This window comes from Chiloscyllium plagiosum, chromosome 20, assembly GCF_004010195.1.
Source record: "Chiloscyllium plagiosum isolate BGI_BamShark_2017 chromosome 20, ASM401019v2, whole genome shotgun sequence".
Lineage (NCBI taxonomy): Eukaryota > Metazoa > Chordata > Chondrichthyes > Orectolobiformes > Hemiscylliidae > Chiloscyllium > Chiloscyllium plagiosum.
The window spans coordinates 4,267,515-4,292,282 of record NC_057729.1 but is presented as its reverse complement, the minus strand read 5'-3'; the positions used below and the strand labels follow the sequence as shown (position 1 = coordinate 4,292,282).

Below are 24,768 nucleotides of genomic sequence, written 5' to 3'. Positions count from 1 at the left end.
CTGCCCCCAGCCCCGTCCCCTGCCAGCCCCCAAACCTCTCTGGGGCAGCTGGACTGGACACGAACAATAAGACTGTCGCAGTTGCCTTTGCGAGTCTCCAAATAGTGCGCGCGTGCACACGCACAGCCACGTACGCAACCTTTTACTGCATCTTTTTGATAGTTTCCACCATTGCCCTTTACAGGACAGGACAATGTTGGGGAGATTATCTCGGGAAGTGGGGTTTGGGGTACACTTCTGTGTAGAACTCCAAGGAAAGTGCAGCGAGAGACAGAGGGCAGGCAGTCAGTCATTTGGAGACTGTAACCAAAAGACGTGATCACTGTGAAAACACGTCTTTGATGTAATGTTTCCATTGGGACCTCGAGATCTCCTTCGGATAATCCAATTTTCGGATAATTGGTATTCAGATAATCGAGGTTCGTCTGTACTTTGATTTCTGTTCATTAACCAATTCTAAATTCGTACCAGTATATTATCTCCAATTCCAAGTGCTGTAATTTTATTTGCTGATCTCTTGTATGGGCTCTTCTCAAAATCCGAACACATCAGTCTCTGGTCTCCCCTTATCTAGTCTGCTATAGCACCCTTCAAGTAGTCCAACAGGGTTATCAAATATGATTTCCCTGTTGGAAAAAAAATCTATGCTGACTGCCTAATCTTACCAAAACTTTTCAAATGTCCGGTTATCACAGTTTTTACAAAATATTCTAGCATTTCCTCGCTGCTGATGTTGAGCTAGCACGTCTCGTTTCCACTCTTCTCTCTTTCTCTTCCTAAATAGCGAGATTACATTTGCCTTTCAATCCACCAGAACCAATCTCAATTCAGTGAAGGTGATCGCCACCTATTTTTAGACGATGATAGCCTATGGTTTTTTTTCCCCAGCAACTTTATAACCCATTTTTCCTTTGATCGAGTGCAAACTTTAACTTGGTAGCCATCGTTTGATCAGTTTTCCTGTAGGGTGTTTTGTACCTCAAAGCAATGCATTTTGTTGTTGTTGCAGATTAACACTGCCAAAAACAAGTTACAGAAGGACAGCAAAGAGACAAGACCAGAGCGTACCTGGTTTCAAACCAGAGAGGAACGGAAGAAAGAGAAAAGTGAGCTTCATTCTGTAGAGTGTAGCAGCCCTATTAGATGACACAGCATGGACATGTATAGTTTTTATAGTGACTACCTATGATGTGATGTAAAGGGAAAATTATCATAAGATTAATGCTAAACTCATTTGGCTGACAATCTACAATTCTAATACAAGTCTTAACCTATTTATTTAAATTGGTTAAAGCCCATGTAATAACCATCTGGAATTGAGAAACTAACGATGGTCATGAAACCATTGTCAAATGTTGGAAAAAGCCATCAGCTTCAGTAATCTCCTTTAGGGGAGAAAACGTGGTCTGACCTATGTATATTTCCAGGGCACACAGCAATGTGGTTCACCCTTAACTGCTCCCTTCCCGATTAGGGATGGGTAATCAATTCTGGCCTAACCAGTGATGCCCACATCCCATGAATGCATAAAAAGGAACTCATCAGGCTGAAAACATTCTGGCATGGTGTAGAAATGTCATCTCTGGAGGGAAGTGTAATTACATCTTTCAGTGCTTACACGACCAGTTCCCATTAAATGTGAACAGAGATGTTAGTCATGTAAAACCTGACAGAAATATTTCAGATGATAAATATGGTCAACCTTTGTTTTAAATACAGTTGCAAAGGCTCTTCAGGAATTTGACATTGCCTTCAGAGGTAAAAAGAAGAGAAAGTTGCTCATGGAAACTATTAAGAAGAGAGGAGAGATGACTGTGAGTACCATTTAGTGTTTTGTGGATTTAATCTACCCCTGAATTATTTTGGAGCATTATCCCTGATGATAACTCATGAATATTGTCTCTCTGGGTAGTCAGGCTGTGGAATTCTTTACTGCAAAGGAGTGTTGAGCTTGGGTTAATATCTATATTAGAGACTGATCTCAACAGCTTTTTTTTATTAGTAAAGAAATTGAGGGTTATGAGGATAAGGCAGGAAAGAGGAGTTGTAGACTGTCAGATCAGCCACAATCTCATTGAATGATGGTGTATACTTGATGGGCTGAATGGCCTAATTCTGCTCCTGCCTCTTACGGTCAGATAAGGAGTACAGAAGTTCACACCTTCCTCATGGCTGACTGAGAGTAAATGTGGAAATAAACTAGGCAATCTAGCACATCTCAGGCTTAATCCCAGATCTCTGCTGAGGTGTCTAATCTCGACCAGGACAGCAGTGTAGTAAAATACAGTTAATCTCCCATGTCTTTCAGTTAGGGAGGTTAGAGGCGCAAGAAACCAAGTTTTTGTTCCTGATTAATGTTGTGGGATCGTGTTCAAATAACGACTAAAATCAGTGTGTGGCAAAAATAGCCTCAGTATTCAGCAATCACAGCACAAGGTCGAGGCAGCAATAGAACCCTGAAATACATTTCTTACAAGAGCCCCTTTATACATTTCTTATATATCATTACTATAGTGTTACATTTTTCATCTATAGTAAACAGCAGTTTGAAGGGTTTCTGTCCTGGGAGATAGAAGATGGGTTAAGAATGTGCTAACTGCTGGCTGCTCCTTCTGTCCAGGCTGCTTGCATAATTAGAGGTATTAGTTCTTTTGTCTTTTAATTAGTAGTGTTTGTATAAAAAAGTAGGCCTATATGCTCCAAATAAGTTAGAGATTGTAATAGGAGAATAAAGGAGGAGTAAATTGATTACTTCAGCTGTGGTGAGATTTATTTACTATTTGTCAGTATGAGTTTCATTCATTCATTCATTCATGCAGTTTCATGCAAGCACAGATTTGTCAGTTTCTTAAAGGGATAATGGCCCAGTTAAAAGGTACTTAACAGGTAATGTTTCGTGAAAACCTGATGTTGTTCTGTATGCTGATAAGGTGTGGAAATGTGGGTTTGAAAGGATTGTTTTTAAATTTGGACACTACAGAACTGCAGTTTTATGATTGAATGAATGAAACCTTGCTATAGTAAAACAGTGGGTTAGTAAAGAGTTACGAATGAGTGGGAACCTGGTCTTAATGAACGTGGCGAGTACTGTCTATCGATTCTTGTCAGGGGTGTCAGTGCAATGAGTTTGGGTATTAATCTCAGGGTTATTCCCAATGCGAAACTCATTGGAGATGGTGAAGAAGAGTAGCCTACTAGATCAAGTCAGTGTTGCTGGAAAAGCACAGCAGGTCAGGCAGCATCCGGAGCAGGAAAATTGATGTTTCAGGCTGGAGCCCATCATCAGGAATGAGGCTGGGAGCCTCGGGGCTGGAGAGATAAATAGGAGGGGTAGAGAAGGTAGCTGGTAGTGCAATAGGTGGATAGAAGAAGGGGTAAAGGCAATAGGTCAGAGAGGAGGGTAGAGCGGATAGGTGGGAAGGAAGATTTACAGGTGGGGCAGGTCATGAGGGTGGTGCTGAGCTGGAAGGTTGAAACTGGGGTAAGGGGGGCGGGGGGTGGGGGGTGAAATGAGGAAACTAGTGAAGTCCACATTGATGCCCTGGGGTTGAAGTGTTCCAAGATGGAAGATAAAGCGTTCTTCCTCCCGGCATCGGGTGGTGAGGGAGTGGTGACTGAGGGGGCTCAGGACCTGCATATCCTCTGCAGAGTGGGGGGGAGTTGAAATGTTCAGCCACAGTGTGGTGGGGTTGATTGGTGCGGGTGTTCCAGAGATGTCTCTTTGGAGCCTTGGATGGAGGTGAGGGGCAAGGTGTGGGTGCAGGTTTTGCAATTTCTGCATTGGCAGGGGAAAGTGCCAGGAGGGGAGGGTGGGTTATTAAGGGGCCTCACCTTCTACCCCACAAACCTCCACATAAATCGCATCATCCACCAACATTTCCACCACCAGGGATATATTTCCCTTCCCAATTCTATCTGCTTTCCGCAAAGACCGTTCCCTCCGTGACTACTTGGTCAGGTCCACAACCCCACTTCCATCCACCTCTTAGCTACCTTCCCTCCCAGCCCCACCCCCCTCTTATTTATCTCTCCAGCCCCGAGACTCCCAGCCTCATTCCTGACTCAAGGCTCCGGCCCGAAACGTCGATTCCCCTGCTCCACTGATGCTGCCTGACCTGCTGTGCTTTTCCAGCAGCACACTCTCAATTCTGATCTCCAGCATCTGCAGACCTCACTGTCTTCTATTAGATCAAATCATCCCACTCATGCCATTTGATCCATGTACAATTAACGGAAGATTGGTGAAGAAAGAAGGACTTCAGATTCTTACAAAGCTGCGCCAAGTTCAACTCACACCAAATAGAATCTGAGGTCTTCAGGAGAAGGCCAAAAGAGCAGAGTACTTGAACTGTTTTTCTTAACTGTTAATTCACAGGTCATGGGTGTAACAGGGTAGGCCAACATTTATTGCTCATCCCTATATTTCCTGGAGGAAGAATGGTGAGCTGCCTTCTCCATTGGGAGTGGGAGATGCACAGGCAGTACCATTAGGAAGTGTATTCCAGAATTCTGACGCAGCCACAGTGAAGGAATGTCAACTGTGGTTCCAATATCAGGATGATGTGTGGCTTAGAGGGGAACATGGGTGAGATGGTGTTCCCATAAAGCCACTGCCCCAGTTTTTCTAGTGGGTACAGTTTCTAGGTTTGTGTTGCAGGAGCCTTGATGGGGACTGAGAAAGGTAGCTAAATATAGGTATAGAACATAAAACATTACAGTGCAGTATAGGCCCTTCAGCCCTTGATGTTTCGCAGACATTGAAACCAATCTGAATGCCATCTAACCTACACTATTCCATTATAGATGTAGAATCCCTACAGTGTGGAAACAAGCTCTTTGGCTCAACAAGTCCACACCGATCCTCCGCAGAGTAACCCACCCAGACCCATTCCCACAGTGCTCTACATTTACCCCACACCTAATTCACCTAACTGACACATCCCTGAATACTATGGGCAAATTTAACATGGCCAATTCACCTAACTTGCACATCTTTGGATTGTGGAGGGAAACCAGAGCACCCGGAGGAAACCCACGCAGAGACGGGGAGAATGTGCAAACTCCACACAGACAATTGCCCGAGGCAGGAATTGATTTCAGATCCCTCGCACTGTGAGGCAACAGTACTATTATTATCCATATGTTTATCCAAATTAAGTAATAAGGGATTTTACAGACCAGAAAACTCTGCACAGTGCCATTTGACTGATCATTGGTGGATTTTCAAAATTTCTCTCCCTCTTTGTTTGTGGAAATGCTTGAGGTCAGCTCCATACATCCCTGTCGTGGCATTGGCAAAGTCAGGGATGCTCTGTTTAGGAGATAGAGACAATCAACCTATCTGATTACTCAGTCACCTTCGGTACCTTAAAAACACTGGCTTCAGGTGATTCCCATGTGGGAGGTTGTGGTCTATTACAGTAGGTTTGGTAATGTCTTCTCATTTACTCCAGGCGGAAGAGAGGACACAGTTTGAAATCACGAAATCGCAGATGTACGCAGAACGTGTTGCTAAACGAGGCCGTAAGCCAAAGAGAGCGAGGGTGATGCCTGAGGATGAACCAAAGCCCACAGCAGGTACATGAACAGTCTCACTGGTGTGGGTGAAACCAGAGTCCAGTGTATTTCTGATACAACAACACTTTGCTGTGGAAATTGTTTCTACTGAATGATGCAGTTTAAAATGTGTTTATATATTGAGCAAATTTTTGTTATCTTCAGAGGGTAAAAAGAACAGAACAAACAAATCAAAGAAATCTGTGTTTGATGAAGAATTAACAAACACAAGTCAAAAGGCCCTTAAACAGTACAGAGCTGGGTGAGTAGCATTAAATTACTGATCTGATGGGTGAATGGGGGCCCGTTTTGAGGGAGGAAGACCAGCACTGAGCAAGGTGTATGAATATTGTGTTTGGGAGTGGAACAGCTGCATGTAGTTGGACGGGAAGGGGAGGGTTCCCCACCTTTGTGGAATCACTCAGGTGGCCAGAGCTTCAGAGGACAATGGAGCCGAGTTGGACAGTAGAGAACCTTCATCGGATAGGAAGATGTGCTGTGTGTCTAACTGTATAGATGAGAGGTGCCTTTTATATATAGCAAGGGCAGAAGACAGCACTGCTGTTGTGGATATTCTCCTGGGGTAAGAGGGAGGTTTCCTTGTGAATAGATATTCTGAAAAGCTGTCTTGAATGTATAGCTGAGTTATCTCTACCTGAGTTGCATTGAATGATGTGCACAACTTTGTTTTTAAATTTTGCAAATCTTTTCTCCTGATGGTGTAACTGTTGTTGCCACCACCCTTTGTACCTTACCAAAGTGGGACATGTGAAAGAACTAAATAAACTGTTGAATCTGACCAGACAGAGCAGTCAAAGGCAGGCTGACCTTTACATATCCTTTAAAAGGAATCCCTTGTGTAAATGGTTTAAAAAAAATTTTTCTGCAGCATATCAAAAGAATTATTGATATAATATTGGTTTCTCTGCAGGCCATCCTTTGAGGATCGAAAGAGGCTGGGGATAAAGCAACACAAAAAAGGCGGTTCCTTTAAATCCAAGTCCAGGTAAATGGTTCTGCTGTAAAACAAATATTTCTTATTGGCTACTCCTGCAGAGGATTGGAAGAGGGCTACTGCTGCATGTATAGTTATGGTCACAAAACCAGTGGTTCCACAGCCCAAATCACGAATGATGATTAAGTTGAATTATATGCTCTAATTGTTCTTGTCCTTCAACATGAAAACGTATCAGTCTCTCATTATGCTCATCAAATTGAGAAATCCCCCAAGTTCTCAGAGTTGTTTGGATTTTTTTTTAAAACAAGTATTATTCTCGATGTTTCTGCCCTCTCCTGAATGCTCTAAGTCGAGTTGGCTTTGATGCAGTTTCACAGGCACAAACAGACCTCTGGTACATCACCCAAGGTTGGTCTTTCAGATGTGGTTCAACATCCACAAAAAGGGTTCAGAAAAGATTTACAAGAACGTTAATAGGATTGGAGCTATAGGGAGGCCAAAGAGGCTGGGACTATTTTCACTGGAGTGTCTGTGGCTGAGGGGTAACCTTATGGAGGTTTATAAAAACATTAGAGGCATGGGATAGGGTAATTAGACAAGGTCTCTTTTCTGCTATGGGGGAATGTAGAACTAGAGGACATAGGTTTAGGGTGAGAGGAAAAATTTAAAAATGTCCTAAGGGGCAATTGTTTCACGCAGAGGGTGGGATGTGTGTGGAATGAGCTGCCAGAGGAAATGGTAGAGGCTGCTGCACTTACAATATTTAAAAGGCATCTGAATGGGTATATGACTAGAAAGGGTCTGGAGGACTATGGGCCAAGTGCTGGCAAATGAGACTAGTTTAGAATATCTAGTCAGCATGGATGAGTTGGACTGAAGGGTCTATGACTTCATAATTTGTTCATGGCTGCCATTACAGCTGACCACTTGCCCATTTGTTTAACCGCACTACTATAGCTGTATACAGACCACAAATGCACACCTCAAAAATTGAAAACCCACCATTGCAACTTGCAGAAAAAAAATACAATAGATCTGTTCATCAATTTTAAGTTTTGATCAGGAGACTTACCATGAAAATAGTTTGGGTATTGGAGATTCCTAACTGCCTCACTCATTTGTCAGGAAACTAACTGCCCTTGATATGGCCCAACACATGACCCTTCACCTATATGGTTGGTTCCTGTCATCCTTGAGTGGAGTAGTTAATATTGTCTTGTTACATGGTATTATCCTGATCTACCAAGAACAAATGTATGCTCCTACATGTACCATTTTCAGTGTTTTCAAAACTGATTGATTGGCTTGTGTGAAGTCCAGCATTTAATGTGATTCTTTTGCTTAATTACCCCTTTTGCTGTTATCTAGTTCTTCAGGTATTAACTGTTAGCATGTTAAAGCAGCATACATGTTGATTGTATATGTGATGTGTTTCAGGTACAAGAGGAGATGAAGCTACTAACAAGGTTTTGGAAAATGCATTGCAAAAGTGAATATCTTTCAGAAATGGGCCATATTTATTAGTGAGCCTGTACCACACCTGGAAGAATCGCTATTTAAAAACCAAAAGCAATCATTGCACTTGCCTTTAAACCCTGTTGGAATTGTGATTTTTGCACCTTTCACTAAAATGACAATAGTGTTTGTTTTGGGTTCAGCACTGTGTGTTGGTTGGACTCAATGCATAACTGAGAAACACCATTTCACATAATTATCACTGTATCCAAAGCTTGTGCAAAGATTTGTAGCTCGGGTGCTCATTGTTGTGGTTCTGTTCGCCGAACTGGGAATTTGTGTTGCAGACATTTCGTCCCCTGTTTAGGTGACATCCTCAGTGCTTGGGAGCCTCCTGTGAAGCACTTCTGTGATCTTTTCTCCAGCATTTAACGTCTGCAACACAAATTCCCAGCTCGGTGAACAGTATCACTGTATCCTGCAGATTTATCTAAAGCAAACTCAGCAAATTAACTCAAGTTCTCTTCTATGATGACCTACTCTTTAATAATCCATTTTCACCTACACAGGAATTCTGCTGCTACTTTACCCAAATTTTCATTAAGTATCTGATATATTTTTGTGATAATCTTAATTTTAATCCAAAAGACAGGAGAGCAGGTGTTTGACTTACTGAATTTTCGACCAAGGTTAGGAAAGAGGCAATCCTCTCCATTGTTAATTAGTGATGCTTTCCAGGGGTTGCATATAGGTAATGGTTGAGGAGAGGATTTGGCTTGGTTTCAAAGCAACTTCTGATCACCCAAGCAGCAGTACAGTTCCTATTACCCATGACAACAAAACTACATGGGATGGGTTCAGTTGGTGAAACTGTTCCTTGGTAAGGAATGTCCTTGACCAATGTGTTGCATTACGGCAATATTCAGGTGAATGAAACACTGTACAGCAGAAGAATGGCCATCATTCTTGGATTGATTCTTTGTATATTCTCAAATATTTGGATTGTTTTCATGTATGCTGTATATGGAGTTGTAATAAAACATTCACTTTTGCACCAAAACTTGTAACAATGTTAATTTTGCATGATGTTCCCAAGATTGACTGTAGCAAAAAACTCCCCTTCATATGTGAATCCACAAGTTAACAGCCATTAAATGTTTGTCATTTTATACCTGCACTACTACAGCTGTATATAGTCCACAAATGCACACCTCAAAAACTGAAAACCCACCATTGCAACTTACAGAAAAAAAGTTGAATAGTTCTGTTCAATTTTAAATTTTGATCAGAAGACTTACCATGAAAATAGTTTGGGTATTGGAGATTCCTAACTGCCTCACTAGTCAGGTAGCAACTGTCTTGATGTGGTGATACACATTTAGTAATCAGTTCACAGGGACATAACTTTTTTTTGGACTGCCACAACTAATTCATATAAATAACACATATGCTTAAAAACTAAAAGATCTGTTCATCCTCATTTTGACCTGCATTGAAATTTGTTTGTTTACCTGCTCACTTTACAAACAGGCACTTTTATACTTAACTAATGAATGTCACAATGGTTCTAAAACTCTGCTCAAAAAATCCTGAATTACCGAACTCTTCATAAAAGGAAGTTGTGAAATGTAGCTTTACTACAATCCTCTAACTTCCTTACTGCCAAGTACTAAAGACAACTAGTGTCAGCTAATAGTCTTGAATTGTCATCCTTATTTAAAACATTTTTTAAAAACAGAAATAAAAGTGCAGAAAGAATAGGAATAGGAAAAATGTAAAGTCTAGAAGACTTGCAAGGGATTCCTTCCTCAAAACAGAGACTGTACATGATATACCTACGAGATCTCAAATCAAATTGTTTCCTGGTTACTGCAAACATTTACCAGTTTTGTGGAAAAGTGTCTCTTCTTTAGATTAGAAGAGATTCCCTACCCTGTGGCAACTGACCCTGCAAAATGTGACCCATTCCCCTACCCTATATTTACCCCTGATTAATACACCTAACACTTGGCAATTTAGTATAGCCAATTCACCTATCTGCACATCTTTGGATGTGGGAGGAAACCTACAGGGAGAATGTGCAAACTCCACACAGACAATGGTCCATGCTGGGAATCAAACCTGGGTCTCTGGCACTGTGAGGCAGCAGTACTAACCACTGAGCCACCATGCTGCTCTTTCCCTAGCCCAAAGACTCCACGTTTGAGACAAGCTAACGTGAAGAGTAACTATTGTATTTTTTTCTTAAGGAAGCATAGTAACATGCAGTAGGAACAAAATCTCTAAAAAAGATGTGAACCAGTCAGGAGGCAAGGCTGAAGGTCCTTCAAATGAGTCAAACTATTCACTGCAATTTTGAAATGTCAACCTCATCTATTTCTGAATTTTCAGAACATTTCAGTCATTTGTTCCACAAAAAAACTCACTTGTTTTCAAGGACCATTACATCAAAACTCATTTTACTAAAACATTTTAATAAAAATGTCAAATATTACAATAAAAAGGAAACATCACGTTTACAGAAAGTCCCAGAAGTTTCAGCAGTTGCATTGCAACCACCAGCCATTATGAATGGCAAGATTTGGAAATTCTCTGCTCGGATTACAACTCCAATACAGCAGTCAAACATTCCCATGTAGTTGATCAGCCTGAACATTGATGGTTTTATTCTCACGGTCTTGGTGGTCGCATGCCAGGTGGAGGAGGACCTGAAAAGGAAACTGTACATTAGATACACCAATAAACTTTGTTGCAATGCAATCTAAATATCAGCTTCAGAGACTGGGTTTATATTAAATGAACAACACAGATAGGAGAAAAAGTATGTAACAAATAATTGCCTGTCCTTATCCCTTTGGGGTGGCACACTGGTTATCACTACTGCCTCACAGCACCAGGGACCTGGGTTCTATTCTAACCTTGGCAACCATCTGTGTTGAGTTTGCATATTCTCCCCATGTCTGTGTGGGTTTCATCCAGGTAGTCTGGTTTTCTCCCACAATCCAAAGATGTGCAGTTTGGGTGAATTGACCATGCTAAATTATTCAGTGTTCAGCTATGTGTAGGTTAGGGCATTAGTCAAGGTAAATACAGGGGAGTGGGTCTGGGTGGGTTACTCTTTGGAGGGTCACTCTTTGGAGGGTCAGTGTGGACTTGTTGGGCCGAAGAGCCTGTTCCCACACTGTAGGAATTCTAATCTAATCCTCTATTGGAGGCACAACGAAAAACATGAAGTGACCATATTGCTTGTCTGACATTCAGTACAGAATTAGCTGCAATTTCTGTAGAATCAGAGGATAGAGCATGTTCTTCAGTTATTGCTAAAACTCCATCTCTTCCCAGTTAACCGCCTACGGTTGAGCCAGACTGTTCATAAACTTTATTTAATGTCAGGCTCTGAGATGAGTGTCTGATTACCAAATTATATCACCTTTTATGCACTGAAGCTCACCTGCCACCTATCACAACTAATCATTATCTTGAGAGTTTAAATGTTCTCTCCAGAATCTACCATTCTTAAAAGTTGTGTCATCAGCAAACTGAAATTATCCACTACTCAACCAGTTTAGATTATTAATGTGGATCAGGAAAAGGTCTCAGTACCAACCGTGGGGAACTCCACTACAATTTTTAGGTTTTGTCACCCCACTTTAATAAGATAGATGCAAAAGGAGTCATTGAACATTTCAGTCATGCCCCCTGTCTCCAGAGGTAAATCCCCTTGTTTGTTTAATCCACCTTATTCCTTTTACAGCAATTTTACTATCTATATGCCTATTGAATACTTTAGGGTACCCCTTTACGTTGGCTGCCAGCATTTTCTCAATTTGTTTCTCTTATTTGCTTACTGACCTCCCCTGTGAACCTTTGGTATTAATCACTTTACTCAGTTTGACACCTGTCATAAAGACACTTTCACCTTTTTCCTAATTTCTATCACCTTTGTCATCTAGGGAGTTATAGATTTGTTTGTCCTACCTTTCTCATTTGACGGAATATAGCTTTACCCAAACCATCTTTATTTTTCCCCCACTGACCTCTTGTTCCACTCAACGATGACTAGTTCCTTTCTTGTGCCGGCTAAGGACAACTCTTACTCTGGATTGTTGCATGTCAGTTAAGGACATATGATGAGAACAAATATCATGTACATGCCTGACCAAGTTAGAGTAACAGGCTCCTTCCTGAATCTTATTGGTTATTTAATGATAAACTCACAGCTTGTACTATCATTTTCTGTATCAGTCCACATATGAGCTCAATTTCACCTGCTACCATCGTGGAATTTTATCTCCTTGATTAAATGTGAAGACATTTATAGTTTATTTGCTTTTGTCATAATGCAAGATTCCAACCATTAGTTCAATGCTCATTTAACTCAAAAGCACCTCGCATTCCTGGCGGTGGCGGTCTCATTCCTGGCGGCATTCCCATTGGTGTTCCTCTTCCAGGAGGCATTCCCATTGGTGGCCCCATAGGTGGCCTCATACCAGGAGGAGGACCCATCATACCTACAAACACATTAAAATCATTTTCATTACTCCAGCACAATTTGCAAATTGTTGGGAGCCACTCTTTTCTTAGCTGAAATAACTGCATCACTGTACCACACAAACAGGGACTACATACAGTTTGACATCAGCAGAGGTAACAAAACATAACCCTGCCTGATAGTGCAAATTTAGCAGCAACCCTATATCAGGCACTGAAACCAATTACATAGTGTGGGAAACATGGCCAACTCAGAACAGAACACCCATTAAACTACAGTGGAAGCAAGTCATCTTGATCCCTTTAAGACTGCCCAAGAACATTTAGCTAAAAATGCAGCTTCTTAAATGCATTATCAAAGTTTCACTTTTCACACTGTCCACCTCAAACAAGTGAACAGAACTAATCATGCATAATAAATTGTTAAGTAACAGACTTTAACAGTCCTTCAATGAAATGTAGATTTATTGCTTCAAACATCAACATACTGAATTGCTACTCAGGTGGTTCTGACACTGTACACACTGAAGACTGGATGTCTGTCCTGTAAAACAGAGCTCCCTTGCTGCTCAATTATATCCCCTGCCATATCAAAGAGTATGGGAATAAAAAAAGTCAGAACTAAAGGAACAGGAAATTTGATAACAAACCCCTGTGTAGACTAACTGTACATTCTACAATAAACACTACTAGTGATGCTTGCGGGAGCTTGCTGAGCCTCCATTAGTTGCCATGTTCTACAGTACAGTGATTATACTTGTATATAAAAAACCTCTAACTAGAAAGCACTTGAGGCATCTGGCTGTCATGAAAAACATTTTTTTAAAAAACCACAACCAAGCAGCCTCCATGTATCTCTCTCCAGCAGACCTCAGTCCACCTCAGTTCACTGTCCACCATTGCAGACTGATCAAATTCTCACCTGGTGGGGGTGCTCCACGCCCCATTGGTGGGGGTCCACCACGGCCTGGTGCATATTGTTGAGGTGCTGCTGCGATACTGGATGTAACGGCAGCTGCTGCAACAGTTCCACGTGCCTGGGGTGTCATCACCTATTTACAATCAACATGAACAGCAACAGTAATAACATGGCTCTTAACAGTACTTTATATAGGCAGTCCCCAATTTACAAGAATCAACTTACAAATGCTCATACTTATGAATAAGATCCCACTCGGGTGCATATCAATGCTATTTTAAATATCTGACAGGTGAACATGTCCTCATACTTATAAAATAGCTATTTCATATTGTCCTACATGGTTTTTGGATTTGTGTTCAAATCAACTTATGCAAGTACTCAAAAATGGAACCTGGGGAGCCTGTGTTAAATCTGTCGCATTTGAGCATCATGCTCAAACTAGTTTTAGATTGCGAACTTCTATCTATAGATGAACTGCAATACCACTAATGCAGAGGAAAACATGCACAGTCCCAACAAGTGCTCTCACCAAGCTTTGGAAATGAGAGATTGCAGCAACTGTGAATGTGACACAGGGAACCAACAGCACTTCCATAAGCACCATTCCGTTTAATGTGCAGGACTGTAAAATGATACAACAGTCACACAGGGTAGGGCGGCACGGTGGCTCAGTGGTTAGCACTGCTGCCACACAGCACCAGGGCCAGGGTTCTATTCCAGCTTCAGACGACCATGTGAAGTTTGCACATTCTCCATGTCTGCGTGGGTTTCCTCTCGCAGTCCAAAGATGTGCTGGATGGGTGAACTAGCTATGCTAAATTGCGCATGGTGTTTAGGTTTGGTGCATTAGTCAGGGGTAAATGTAGGGAAAATGGGTCTGGGTGGGTTAATCTTCAGAGGGTTGGTGTTGGCATGTTGGGCCAAAGGGCCTGTATGATACTGGAAAGGGAAAAAAAGATTTACAATTATGTTACGAAGTCTGGAAGGTTTGAATTATAAGGAGAGGCTGTGCCTTTTTTCTGGGAGCATGGGGGGCCGATTGATGACCCTTTAGAGGTTTATGCCCCTCATGAATTTAAGATGAATTTGTTTTTTCCTGAAGTTAGAGGAGTCCAAAACTAGAGGGCACAGGTTTAAGGTGCGAGGGAAAAGATTTAACAGGGACTTGAGGGGTAATTATTTCACAGAGGGTGGTCCATTTATGAATGAGCTGCCAGAGAAAGTTGTGAAAACAGGTACAATGTCAACACTTAAGACGACATTTGGACAGGTACATGGATAGAAAGGGTTTAGAGGGATATGGGCCAAACCTAGACAAATGGGAGTAGTTCAGTTTAGGAAACTTGATCGGCATGGACAAGTTAGGCCGAAGGGCCTGCTTCCACGCTGTGTAACTCTAAACAGCATTATGTAAATTAGAGATAAAATGCTGGACGTATTTAAAGTGAAGCAGCTTGGGTTAATGCACTCCTGCATACAATTAACAAATAGGAAGACTTTCACCTGCTGAGATGGGCCTCCAACTCCCCGGACAGGACCTGATAACCCAGCTGGGGCCTGGGGCATTGGTGCTCCAGCAGGAACACCACGACCTGCTGCCCGGCCAATACCAGGACCTCCAGCTGCACCAGCAAGAGGCACACGAGCAATTCCAGTCTGTAATAAAAAAGGGATAGCAAGTGATTCATGAATTCTGCACAGCAATTAAAGAACCAAAATCCAAAACTAACATACCAACAAATCAGAATGACAGGCTGTTACAGCTCCTTTTGTCACCAGATCTCCTTAGGTCACACAGACACTCTGGCCAAAAGGGCAGGATAAAGAATATATCACCACAAACTGTCAAATATTTGTGCTTTACGGTCTGACCAGTAACTGTTGTCTCCCAATTTATCCCCTATGCACCAGCATCCACCACAATCACCTGCTGCAATCTCCCTGGTACTCACCATAAACTGCCACTGCCTTTCTGAAACAGCAACACTACTCAGAACTAATGATAACCAAGACAGAGTTAATAGAATTCTTTAATCTCACTTGCAGTGGAGACCTTTTTTTGTCACCTTGAACTCAAGTAAAATTGATTTGTATCACTAACGTAGATGCAAATAGCCAGATTAATGCTTTAATAAACAGCACCCAAAGACTGACATCCATCATTTCAGCCCCGTAGTAGATTAGCACATTAATAACTCCCACAGGGAAGACCTTCAAGATTTGAAGTTATAAACACCATCCACAAACCAATTCTTACAAACCAACAGATTACTGAATCACTATTTGTTAGATAATGGGTTCAGCTTTGTTTAGTTTGCATTCAATAGTCACACCACAGTACATTCAAATATTTGCTCAAATATCGTTGTGTCTAACCAATGCAAGATTGCAATCAGTAAGTTACTGGAACTCTCTTTCAGGTAATCATCCAAGTGTTTAGCTGCCATCACATTCGAAAAGTAAAACAGCTTTATGTAAAATCACATTTAGACAGTTGGCCAAGTTCAGCTGTGCCAGCAACCACTGGGTGATTCTTGCCCAAGTTTTATTCTTCCACCCACTTCACATTATTCCTTTAAAATACATCTCTGCTTCAATGACTAATTCATTCATTCAACTTCAATACTGCACTGAAATGAGGAGGTGTGGGGGGGGTTGAAATTGGAAACCAAATCCTACAGATACTAAATTGAACAGTTTCTTTTAAGGGACTTTCAAAAAGTTCCCTTCACATAAGAACCATCCATTTCCCAGGAACTCAGTGGATTCTGGATACTCACATCTTTGGGAGGAGGTCCTTCCACAGTCATAGAAACAAGGGTTTCACCTCGAAGCAAGACCAATCCAAGAACACGTTTCTCCTCCCGCTCTGGCTGCTTGGAGTTCTTTGGCCTTTGTGGAAAAACAAAAAGTCACATTTTCATAACCAGCTACTGACTCGTTATACTGTACCCTCAACATTTTACAACCAGCTAAATCAAAGAAAAGCATACAATTCTATTCAATTACTTCAGACTGATCCCTCATGGGAGAACCTAGGACCAGAGGAGACATTCTCAGAATAAAGATGCTCCAATTAACAGATTAGGAGGGATTCCTTCTGAGCGCTTTTGGAAGCCCTCATCACGGAGCTGTGGAGATACAGTACTTGTCTATATTTAAGGCTGAGATAGATAGATTCTTGACTGGTAGAATAACCAAGGATTATGTGTAAGGGCAGGAAAGCGGAAACAAGAAATGTTGCATCAGCCATGATCCCCATTCCATGGTGGAACAAGCTCAAGGAGCCCAATGGCCCACTCCTTTTCCTACTTCTCATGGTCTTATGGTTTATGGTGATACTGAATACTGCCTACCCTGCTGTACAAAAATGAGACAGTCCTTTATTACATGTAGACATAGAATTTACAAAGTGAAGTTGCTGCTATTGCACTCAAACTACTGACTCACTGGCCTATGTTGCGTGGTACCCATTAGTACCTCATACACAAAGGCCCATTCTTCATTTCCAACTCTGCAAAGTAATTGCAAGCAGGCTAACCAACCACAAAAGACATCAGAGTTATCAACACACATTCCACACAGGTGCAATTAAGCAGCAGTTGAAGACCATTCTGAGTGGTCCACAGGTAACAAACATTGCTCATGTGGTGCACTAAAATTGGCAATAAGCTTTTCCATTAAGTGTTCAAAACACTTGCTAACAACCAATACTGAAGGCACTGTTCTGGGTGTCAATTATTCATGAAGTTATAGACAAACAACACATAATGCAGGCAATCTAGCTTGGAATGAAGATGCTATTTGACAGACACCCTCAAAAGGCACCTGTAATTTTCTAAGTGCCTTGAGAAATGCTCTGCAAGACAGACTGACATTAATCTTAGATGATAAGTAATACAAAAGCAGGCACTAATGTCCTTTTATTTCAACACTGGTTTTAAAGTACAAATGAAATAACAGTGCATCAGTTTACTGCAAAGAGTAACTGCAAATAGGTAAATGCAACAAAAGGAATAGGGAACAAAAATGTAGTAGCCGATGCTAAAATTATATACTACATAGGTTATGGTGGAAAATATATTCTTCCAAAAAAAAAGCAAAAATTAGAATGAATTCTGCAGTATCTGAGGTAACGTACTCAGCTGTTTTCTTGTAAACAAAGCTCTCAAGATTGGCCCAGTGCTTGAAAGCTGCAAACTCATGAGGTATGGTTTCAGTAAATGAAGACTGTCTGGTTTTTATGTAGCTTGGTGATGGCAATCAAAAACAGAAGTTGCTGGAAAAGCTCAGCAGGTCTAGCAACATCTGAGGAGAGAAAAGTAAGTCAACATTTCAGGTCGGGTGACTCATCATTCATTCTGAAGGAAGACCACTCAACTAGAAATGTTAACTCTGATTTCTCTCCAAAGATGCTGCCAGACCTGCTGAGCTTTGAGCAATTTCTGTTTTTTTTCTGATTTACAGCATGCAGTTTTCCATTTTTATATAACAAGGGTTCCTCACAGAACACACTTAACGATGATACCAGACCACATAAATTGGATTTGTCATGAGTAACAATTTACAGAGTGATCTTACTTGATCTTCCTGAATTCATCACAGTCACATAGGATGAGGTTCATGTGTTTATCAAACGCCTTGAAGGTTCCAATGAAGATGCGCCCATCCTGAAGGATACATCTCATTCTGTAGTCAATGTGCTGAAGCATCTTACTGCTTTTACCCACCGTCTGAGGAAAACACAGCAATGAGTCCAAATGCTCCAACTAAACTTCAATCCAGTCAATCTCATCATTTTGACTTGCAAGCACACCAACTATTATTTATTTAACAGCATGTTAGCAGAGTTGGGAGACTCAAACATACTGATTTATTTCCTACAGTTCCCTAGCTGACCAACATAAACCGGAGATGTGAATAAGGGTGCTCAAAAACAAGGAAATGGAAACCATCAAATACTCAAACTAACAGTCAAGAAAAAAACCTGTTGCCTTCCTAGCTGGCTTCAGCTTAAAATTTTACACTACAGATTGCATAGAGAAGGCTAATTCATCTGATCTCATGTTCAATGGATCATGTTACTTCAGTAAAGATGCCACCTGAATAAGTTGTAGTATTTCAAGCATTTATGTTCCTCATTTTGACAATAGAATCCCTGTCCTTACTATTGGAAGGACACATTGAAGGATTAAGTGGAACAGTGAGTTGGCATATTGACATTTCATCAGACTGAGGTCTAATCAACACAGCAGAAAGAAAGATTCCCATATACTAAGTACAAGGATTAAAATTAACTGAGTCAAATCATAAATTTGGTACAAACATACTGCACAAACATCAATGCAGATCTATGCAGCATAAATCTGGAATTTACATCTACCCTCTCTCTGATGCATAGCAGAGTGAGATTTCCTCACCCAGATCCTGACTCTGGATTGAGGAAAATAAAAAAAATCAGCTTCCATTCCAATTACACCAGATTCTAAACTGCTCCAAAAAAAAAGTGAAACATGCACAGGAAAGACTGCACACCTTGAAAATACAGTGTAAAAGCAGTAGACAAGTTAAAAAAAGATTTGTTTCAAAATGTATATTTTAAAACTATCTTATATTACTTGACTGTATTAGTCTCTACTTCAGGGCTCTCATCAGACAAACAAACTGTTTTTGCTTCCCAGTGCTGTTAACTTAATGTTTAGTCTATAACTAAATTTTCACCTTCAGATGAGATATTAAACTAAAATCCACCTGCCCTTTCTGGTGGTAGTAGACAATCTCAACACTATTTTGTAATACGTCATACCTAGGTCAATAATGCAAGCATCAAAGTCAACACTGAAATAAACAGACAACCAGATCATCACAGTGACAGTTGTGGGAACTTGCTGTACAAATTGGCTGCTTAAGTTGATATACATGTCAAAAAGTAGATCAGATGTAAAGCACTCTGCAGTGCCCTATGTTTAGTAATGGTTCTACGAAAACAAAAACATCTCTTCCTATTCAGCTAGTTAAGAAACCCCCCGACATGATTCCCTGGCAAGGCGCAGATCATAACCAGCAGTTTATATCTGGCAAAGGAGGGAAAAATCCTGGACAGAACAGATCAACCTGATCCCAAAACACGGCTCATCAGCATCTCAACGGAGAGCCTCCACCAGACAGAAACTGGACTGAGGAAGGGAGAAGTTTGGATTGGAAGGTTTTCCCTTTTTCACGCTATCTATTCCCCATTCATTTCCTTTCCCTCATCTTAGTCACCATTGTGAAAGTGGTTATCTAAACCAAGTCTAAACGATGGGAAACTAACCCTAGGCTGAATGGGGCGGCCACTGAACACGGATTTACCGTGGCACTAGGGGCTTTATGCTGGTTTTGAGGTCGCCATTTCGTACACAGAGTGCCGAGTACGAAGACTACGGCTCTACGAGTGTAAGTCTGGGCCTGGACGGCTTAAGGCCGCTCTCCCTCACGGTTACTGCCGAAGCCCGACTACCAGGCCGCGGTCTGAAGTGGGGAATAGCTCGTCAGAGCCATCTCAGCCGGTTCGCGGCGCAATATACCACCGGCATAATTCATCGGGGTCCCGAGTTAGGGCATCGAGCCTTCTTACCATGATTGCGGGCGGGATGGGCGCACAACCCGACGGATGGTAGAAGAAAACAAAAATTCCTGCGAGAAACGGCAGGTAGAAGAGGCGCGCGCAGCAGCCTGGGAAATACGCAGCGCCCTCCTCCCGCCCGCCGGCCGGCTACTCCGCGCTGAGCATCCTGGGATACTGGCGGAACCAGCCGGGAGGACCCAGAGAAAAAAAACGAGAGAAACCCCAGAGAGGTGGCCTGATGGCTGGGTCATCTAAAGCAGATTCTGGATTAGTGGTGCTGGAAGAGCGCAGCAGTTCAGGCAATATCTGATGAGCAGTAAAATCGACGTTTCGGGCAAAAGGAAGGGGAAATGAGGAAACTGTTGAAGTCCACATTGATGCCCTGGGGTCGAAGTGTTCCGAGGCAGAAGATGAGGCGCTCTTCCTCCAGGTGGTGAGAGTGCGGCAGTGAAGGAGGCCCAGGACCTCCATGTCCTCGGCAGAGTGTGAGGGGGAGTTGAAATGTTGGGCCACATGGCGGTGTGGTTGATTGGTGCGGGTGTCCCGGAGATGTTCCCTAAAGCGCTCTGCTAGGAGACGTCCAGTGTCCCCAATGTAGAGGAGACCGCACTGGGAGCAACGGATATAATAAATGATATTGGTGGATGTGCAGGTAAAACTTTGATGGATGTGGAAGGCTCCTTTAGGGCCTTGGATGGAGGTGAGGGAGGAGGTGTGGGCGCAGGTTTTGCAATTGCTATGGTGGCAGGGGAAAGTGCCAGGATGGGAGGGGGCGCAGGAACCTGACCAGGTAGTCACAGAGGGAACAGCCTTTCCGGAAGGTGGAAAGGGGTGGGGAGGAAAATATGTCCCTGGTGGTGGGGTCTGTTTGGAGGTGGCGGAAATGTCGGTGGATGATTTGGTTTATGCAAAGGTTGGTAGGGTGGAAGGTGAGCACCAGGGACAGTCTGTCCTTGTTACGGTTGGAGGGGTGGGGTCTGAGGGCGGAGGTGCAGGATGTGGACGAGATGCGTTGGAGGCTTCTTTAACCACGTGGGAAGGGAAATTGCGGTCTCTAAAGAAGGAGGCCATCTGGTGTGTTCTGTGGTGGAACTGGTCCTCCTGGGAGCAGATATGGCAGAGGCGGAGGAATTGGGAATACAGGAAGGCATTTTTGCAGGAGGTAGGGTGGGAAGAGGTGTAATCCAGGTAGCTGCTGAAGTTGGTGGATTTGTAAAAAATGTCGGTGTCAAGTCGGTCGTCATTAATAGAGATGTAGAACTCCAGGAAGGGGAGGGAGGTGTCAGAGATGGTCCAGTTAAATTTAAGGTCAGGGTGGAATGTGTTGGTGAAATTGATGAATTGCTCAACCTCCTCGTGGCAGCACTAGGTGGCGCCAATGCAGTCATCAATGTAGCGGAGGAAGAGGTGGGGAATGGTGCCGGTGTAATTACGGAAGATGGACTGTTCTACATAGCCAACAAAGAGACAGGCATAGCTGGGGCCCATACGGGTGCCCATGGCTACCCCTTTGGTCTGGAGGAAGTGGGAGGATTCAAAGGAGAAGTTGTTAAGGGTGAGGACCAGTTCGGCCAAACGAATGAGAGGGTCGAAGGGGTGGGATCTTAATATGGAATTTGTTCGCAATTAGGTTCGTCACTGTCTTCACACAACTGCTTGAAGATCCTCTTTATAGGGTTATCAGATTTTTTAGTGAAAGGAGGAAAGTCTTGTTTCCATGCATCACTCTCACATCCTCAGGACTTCTCAATGCACTTTACAACCAACAAAGAACAACCAATTTGCATACAGTGAGCTCCCACAAGGCAATGCAATGGCTAGAAATGATTCAATCCAGACATCATTAGCAAGAGTATTCATTGCCTATCTCTAGATGTCTTGAAGACCATAAGAAATAGGAACAGGAGTGGGCCATCCGGCTTCTCAAGCCTTCTCTGCTATTCAGTAGGGTCATGGCTGATCTGACATGGCTCATGTCTACTTCCTTACACTTTCCCCATAACCCTACTGATCAAGAATCTAACTCAGTCATAAATATACTCGATGAGGAGGTGCTGGTGTTAGACTGGGGTGGACAAAGTTAAAAATCACACAACACCAGGTTATAATCCAACATGTTTATTTGGAAATACTAGCTTTCAGAGCACTGCTCCTTCATCGGGTAGCTGTGAAGCAGGATCATAAGACACAGAACTTATAGCAAAAGATCACAGTGTCATGCAACTGAAATTATATATTAAACAAACCTAGATTGCTGTTAAGTCTTTCATCTTTTAGAATGGGTAGCAGGTTTCAGTTCATTAATAAATCCCACAACTTCTTTCAAGTCACATTCTCGAGATAACAAGGTTTATTAGAAAAAGGTGATAGCTCAGACAATGTATTAAAGGCGTGAGGTTAGATTCTGTTTCCCAATCTTGAGTAAGACTGGTTCTATTTCCAAAGTAGGAATTTATAAAATGTTACATGAATTGACTGCTGGCAGATTGTGTGCTTTTTGAGCAAAGCAGAATGTATTTGCAAACACAATTCTACGAATGCAAATTCACCCATAGGCTTATATGTGTGTGTGTGTGCGTGCATGTGAGGGAGAGAGAGAGAGTGTGAGTGAGTGCACATGACAGAGTGTGTGTTTACGTGTGTGTGTGCTTGGTAGAATATGTGCGTGAGTGTTTGGTAGAATATGTGCGTGAGTGTGATCGAGTATCTTGTGAGAGGGTGTGTGCATGGGTGAGAGTGTGGGGCATATATGTGTGTCTGAGAGAGCGCGTGTGTGTGAGAGAGTCTGCGTGTGTGAATATGTAAGTGTTTGTGTGTGAGTGTATGATGTAGTGGGGTCACTTGTAGTGTGGAGAGTGTCATGCTGAAGGAGCACAGCAGGTCAGGCAGCATCTGAGGAGCAGGAGAATCGATGTTTTGGGCATAAGCCCTTCACCACACTCTTGACTCTGATCTCCAGCATCTGCAGTCCTTACTTTCACCCGTAGTGTGACATGAACTCAAGGTCCTGGCTGAGGCCATCCTCATAGGTACCAAACTTGGCTATCAGCCTCTACTTGGCCACTCTGCGTTGTTGCGTATCCCAAAGTCCGCCTGGGAGGATGTTCACCTGAAGATCCGAGGCCAAATGTCCCTGACTGCTGAAGTGTTCCCCGACTGGGAGGGATGTCCCTGTCTGGCAATTGTTGCACGGTGTCCATTTATCCGTTATTGTACCATCTGCTTTGTCTCGCCAATGTACTGTGCCTCAGGGCATCCTTGAGATAGGCAACCTTGGCCGAGTCACATGAGTACCTGGCACGTGTAATGGTGGTATCCATGTTGACACTCTGACATGTCTTGCCATGACAGGGTTGTACGGTGTTGTGGTTGATATTGTCCTGAAGGCTGGGCGGTTTGCTGTGAACAATGGTCTGTTTACGGTTTGGCGGTTGTTTAAAGGCGAGAAGTGGAGGTGTAGGGAAAGTCTTGGTGAGGTGCTCATCCTCATCGATAATGTGTTGCAGGCTGCAAAGAACATGGCCTAGTTTCTCAGCTCCCAGGAAGCACTGGACAACAAAGGGTACTCTATCGGTTGTATCCCGTGTCTGTCTCCTGAGGAGGTCATTACAGTTTCTCGCTTTGGCACATCAGAACTGACGATTAATGAGTTGAGCATCATATCCTGTTCTTATGAGGGCGTCCTTCTGGACCTTCAGGTGTATGTCGTGTTCCTCCTCATCTGAACAGATCCTGTGTATGTGTTGGGCTTGTCTGTAGGAGCTGGCTGTTTTAATATAATTTGATTGGAAGCTAGAGAAGTGCAGCATCGTGAGGTTATCCATGGGTTTGAGCTACACAAGGACTGTACCCCATAGCTCTCTGTGGCAAGGAGTTCCAAAGACTCTCAAACCTTTGAGAAGAAACTTCATCTCAGTCTTAAGGGGCAGCACATTGTCTCAGCAGTTAGCTCTGCTGCCTCACAGCACAGGGACCCGGGTTCAATACCACCCTCAGGAAACTGTCTGTATGGAGTTTGCACATTCTCCCTATGCCTGCGTGGGTTTCCTTCAGGGTGTCCAGGAGATGTGCAAGCTAGGTTAGCAATGGGAAATGCAGGGTTACAGGGATAGGGTAAGTTGTTAGTCTGGGTGGGATGCTCTTTTGGGGGTCAAATGTCCTGCTTCCACACTATAGGGTTTCTATAAATTGGTGCCCCTTTATCCTGAGACTATACTGTGTGGTCCTAGACTTGTCAACATTTGTTGTGGTTCTGTTCACCGAGCTGGAAGTTTTTGTTGCAAACGTTTCATCCCCTGGCTAGGCGACATCATCAGTGCTTGGGAGCCTCCTGCGAAGCGTTTCTTTGATGTTTCCTCTGGTGTTTATAGTGGTCTGTCCCTGCCGCTTCCGGTTGTCAGTTTCAGCTGTCCGCTGTAGTGGTTGGTATATTGGGTCCAGGTCGATGTGTTTGTTGATGGAGTTTGTGGATGAATGCCATGTCTCTAGGAATTCCATGGCTGTTCTCTGTCTGGCTTGCCCTATGATAGTAGTGTTGTCCCAGTCGAATTCATGTTGCTTGTTGTCTGCGCGTGTGGCTACTAAGGATAGCTGGTCGTGTCGTTTCGTGGCTAGTTGATGTTCATGTATGAGGATTGTTAGCTGTCTTCCTGTTTGTCCTATATAGTGTTTAGTGCAGTCCTTGCATGGTATTTTGTACAATGGACCCAATATACCAACCACTACAGCAGACAGCTGAAACTGACAACCGGAAGCGGCAGGGACAGACCACTATAAAAC

At 42.8% G+C, this 24,768-nt stretch overlaps 2 protein-coding genes across 2 annotated transcripts in view; one reads left to right on the top strand and one right to left on the bottom strand.

Moving 5' to 3' along the window:
• ddx27 (DEAD (Asp-Glu-Ala-Asp) box polypeptide 27) overlaps window positions 1-9,029 on the top strand; it is a 33,761-nt gene extending 24,732 nt beyond the window's left edge. Inside the window, exons 16-21 of the mRNA XM_043710135.1 lie at window positions 1,010-1,106; window positions 1,720-1,814; window positions 5,454-5,577; window positions 5,722-5,818; window positions 6,488-6,562; window positions 7,952-9,029. Of these exons, the coding sequence (XP_043566070.1) occupies window positions 1,010-1,106; window positions 1,720-1,814; window positions 5,454-5,577; window positions 5,722-5,818; window positions 6,488-6,562; window positions 7,952-7,967 (504 nt within the window). The 3' untranslated portion in view covers window positions 7,968-9,029. The remainder of the gene's footprint in view (window positions 1-1,009; window positions 1,107-1,719; window positions 1,815-5,453; window positions 5,578-5,721; window positions 5,819-6,487; window positions 6,563-7,951) is intronic.
• Window positions 9,030-10,423: 1,394 nt separating this feature from the next.
• Window positions 10,424-20,139, bottom strand: snrpb (small nuclear ribonucleoprotein polypeptides B and B1). Its single transcript, XM_043710133.1, has 7 exons — window positions 19,999-20,139; window positions 17,964-18,115; window positions 16,163-16,274; window positions 14,886-15,038; window positions 13,383-13,512; window positions 12,358-12,480; window positions 10,424-10,677 (listed from the first exon to the last, which is right to left on the bottom strand). Exons 1-7 carry the CDS (start codon window positions 19,999-20,001, stop codon window positions 10,640-10,642), a joined length of 711 nt encoding a protein of 236 aa, XP_043566068.1. The 5' UTR covers window positions 20,002-20,139; the 3' UTR covers window positions 10,424-10,639.
• Window positions 20,140-24,768: the final 4,629 nt, after the last annotated feature.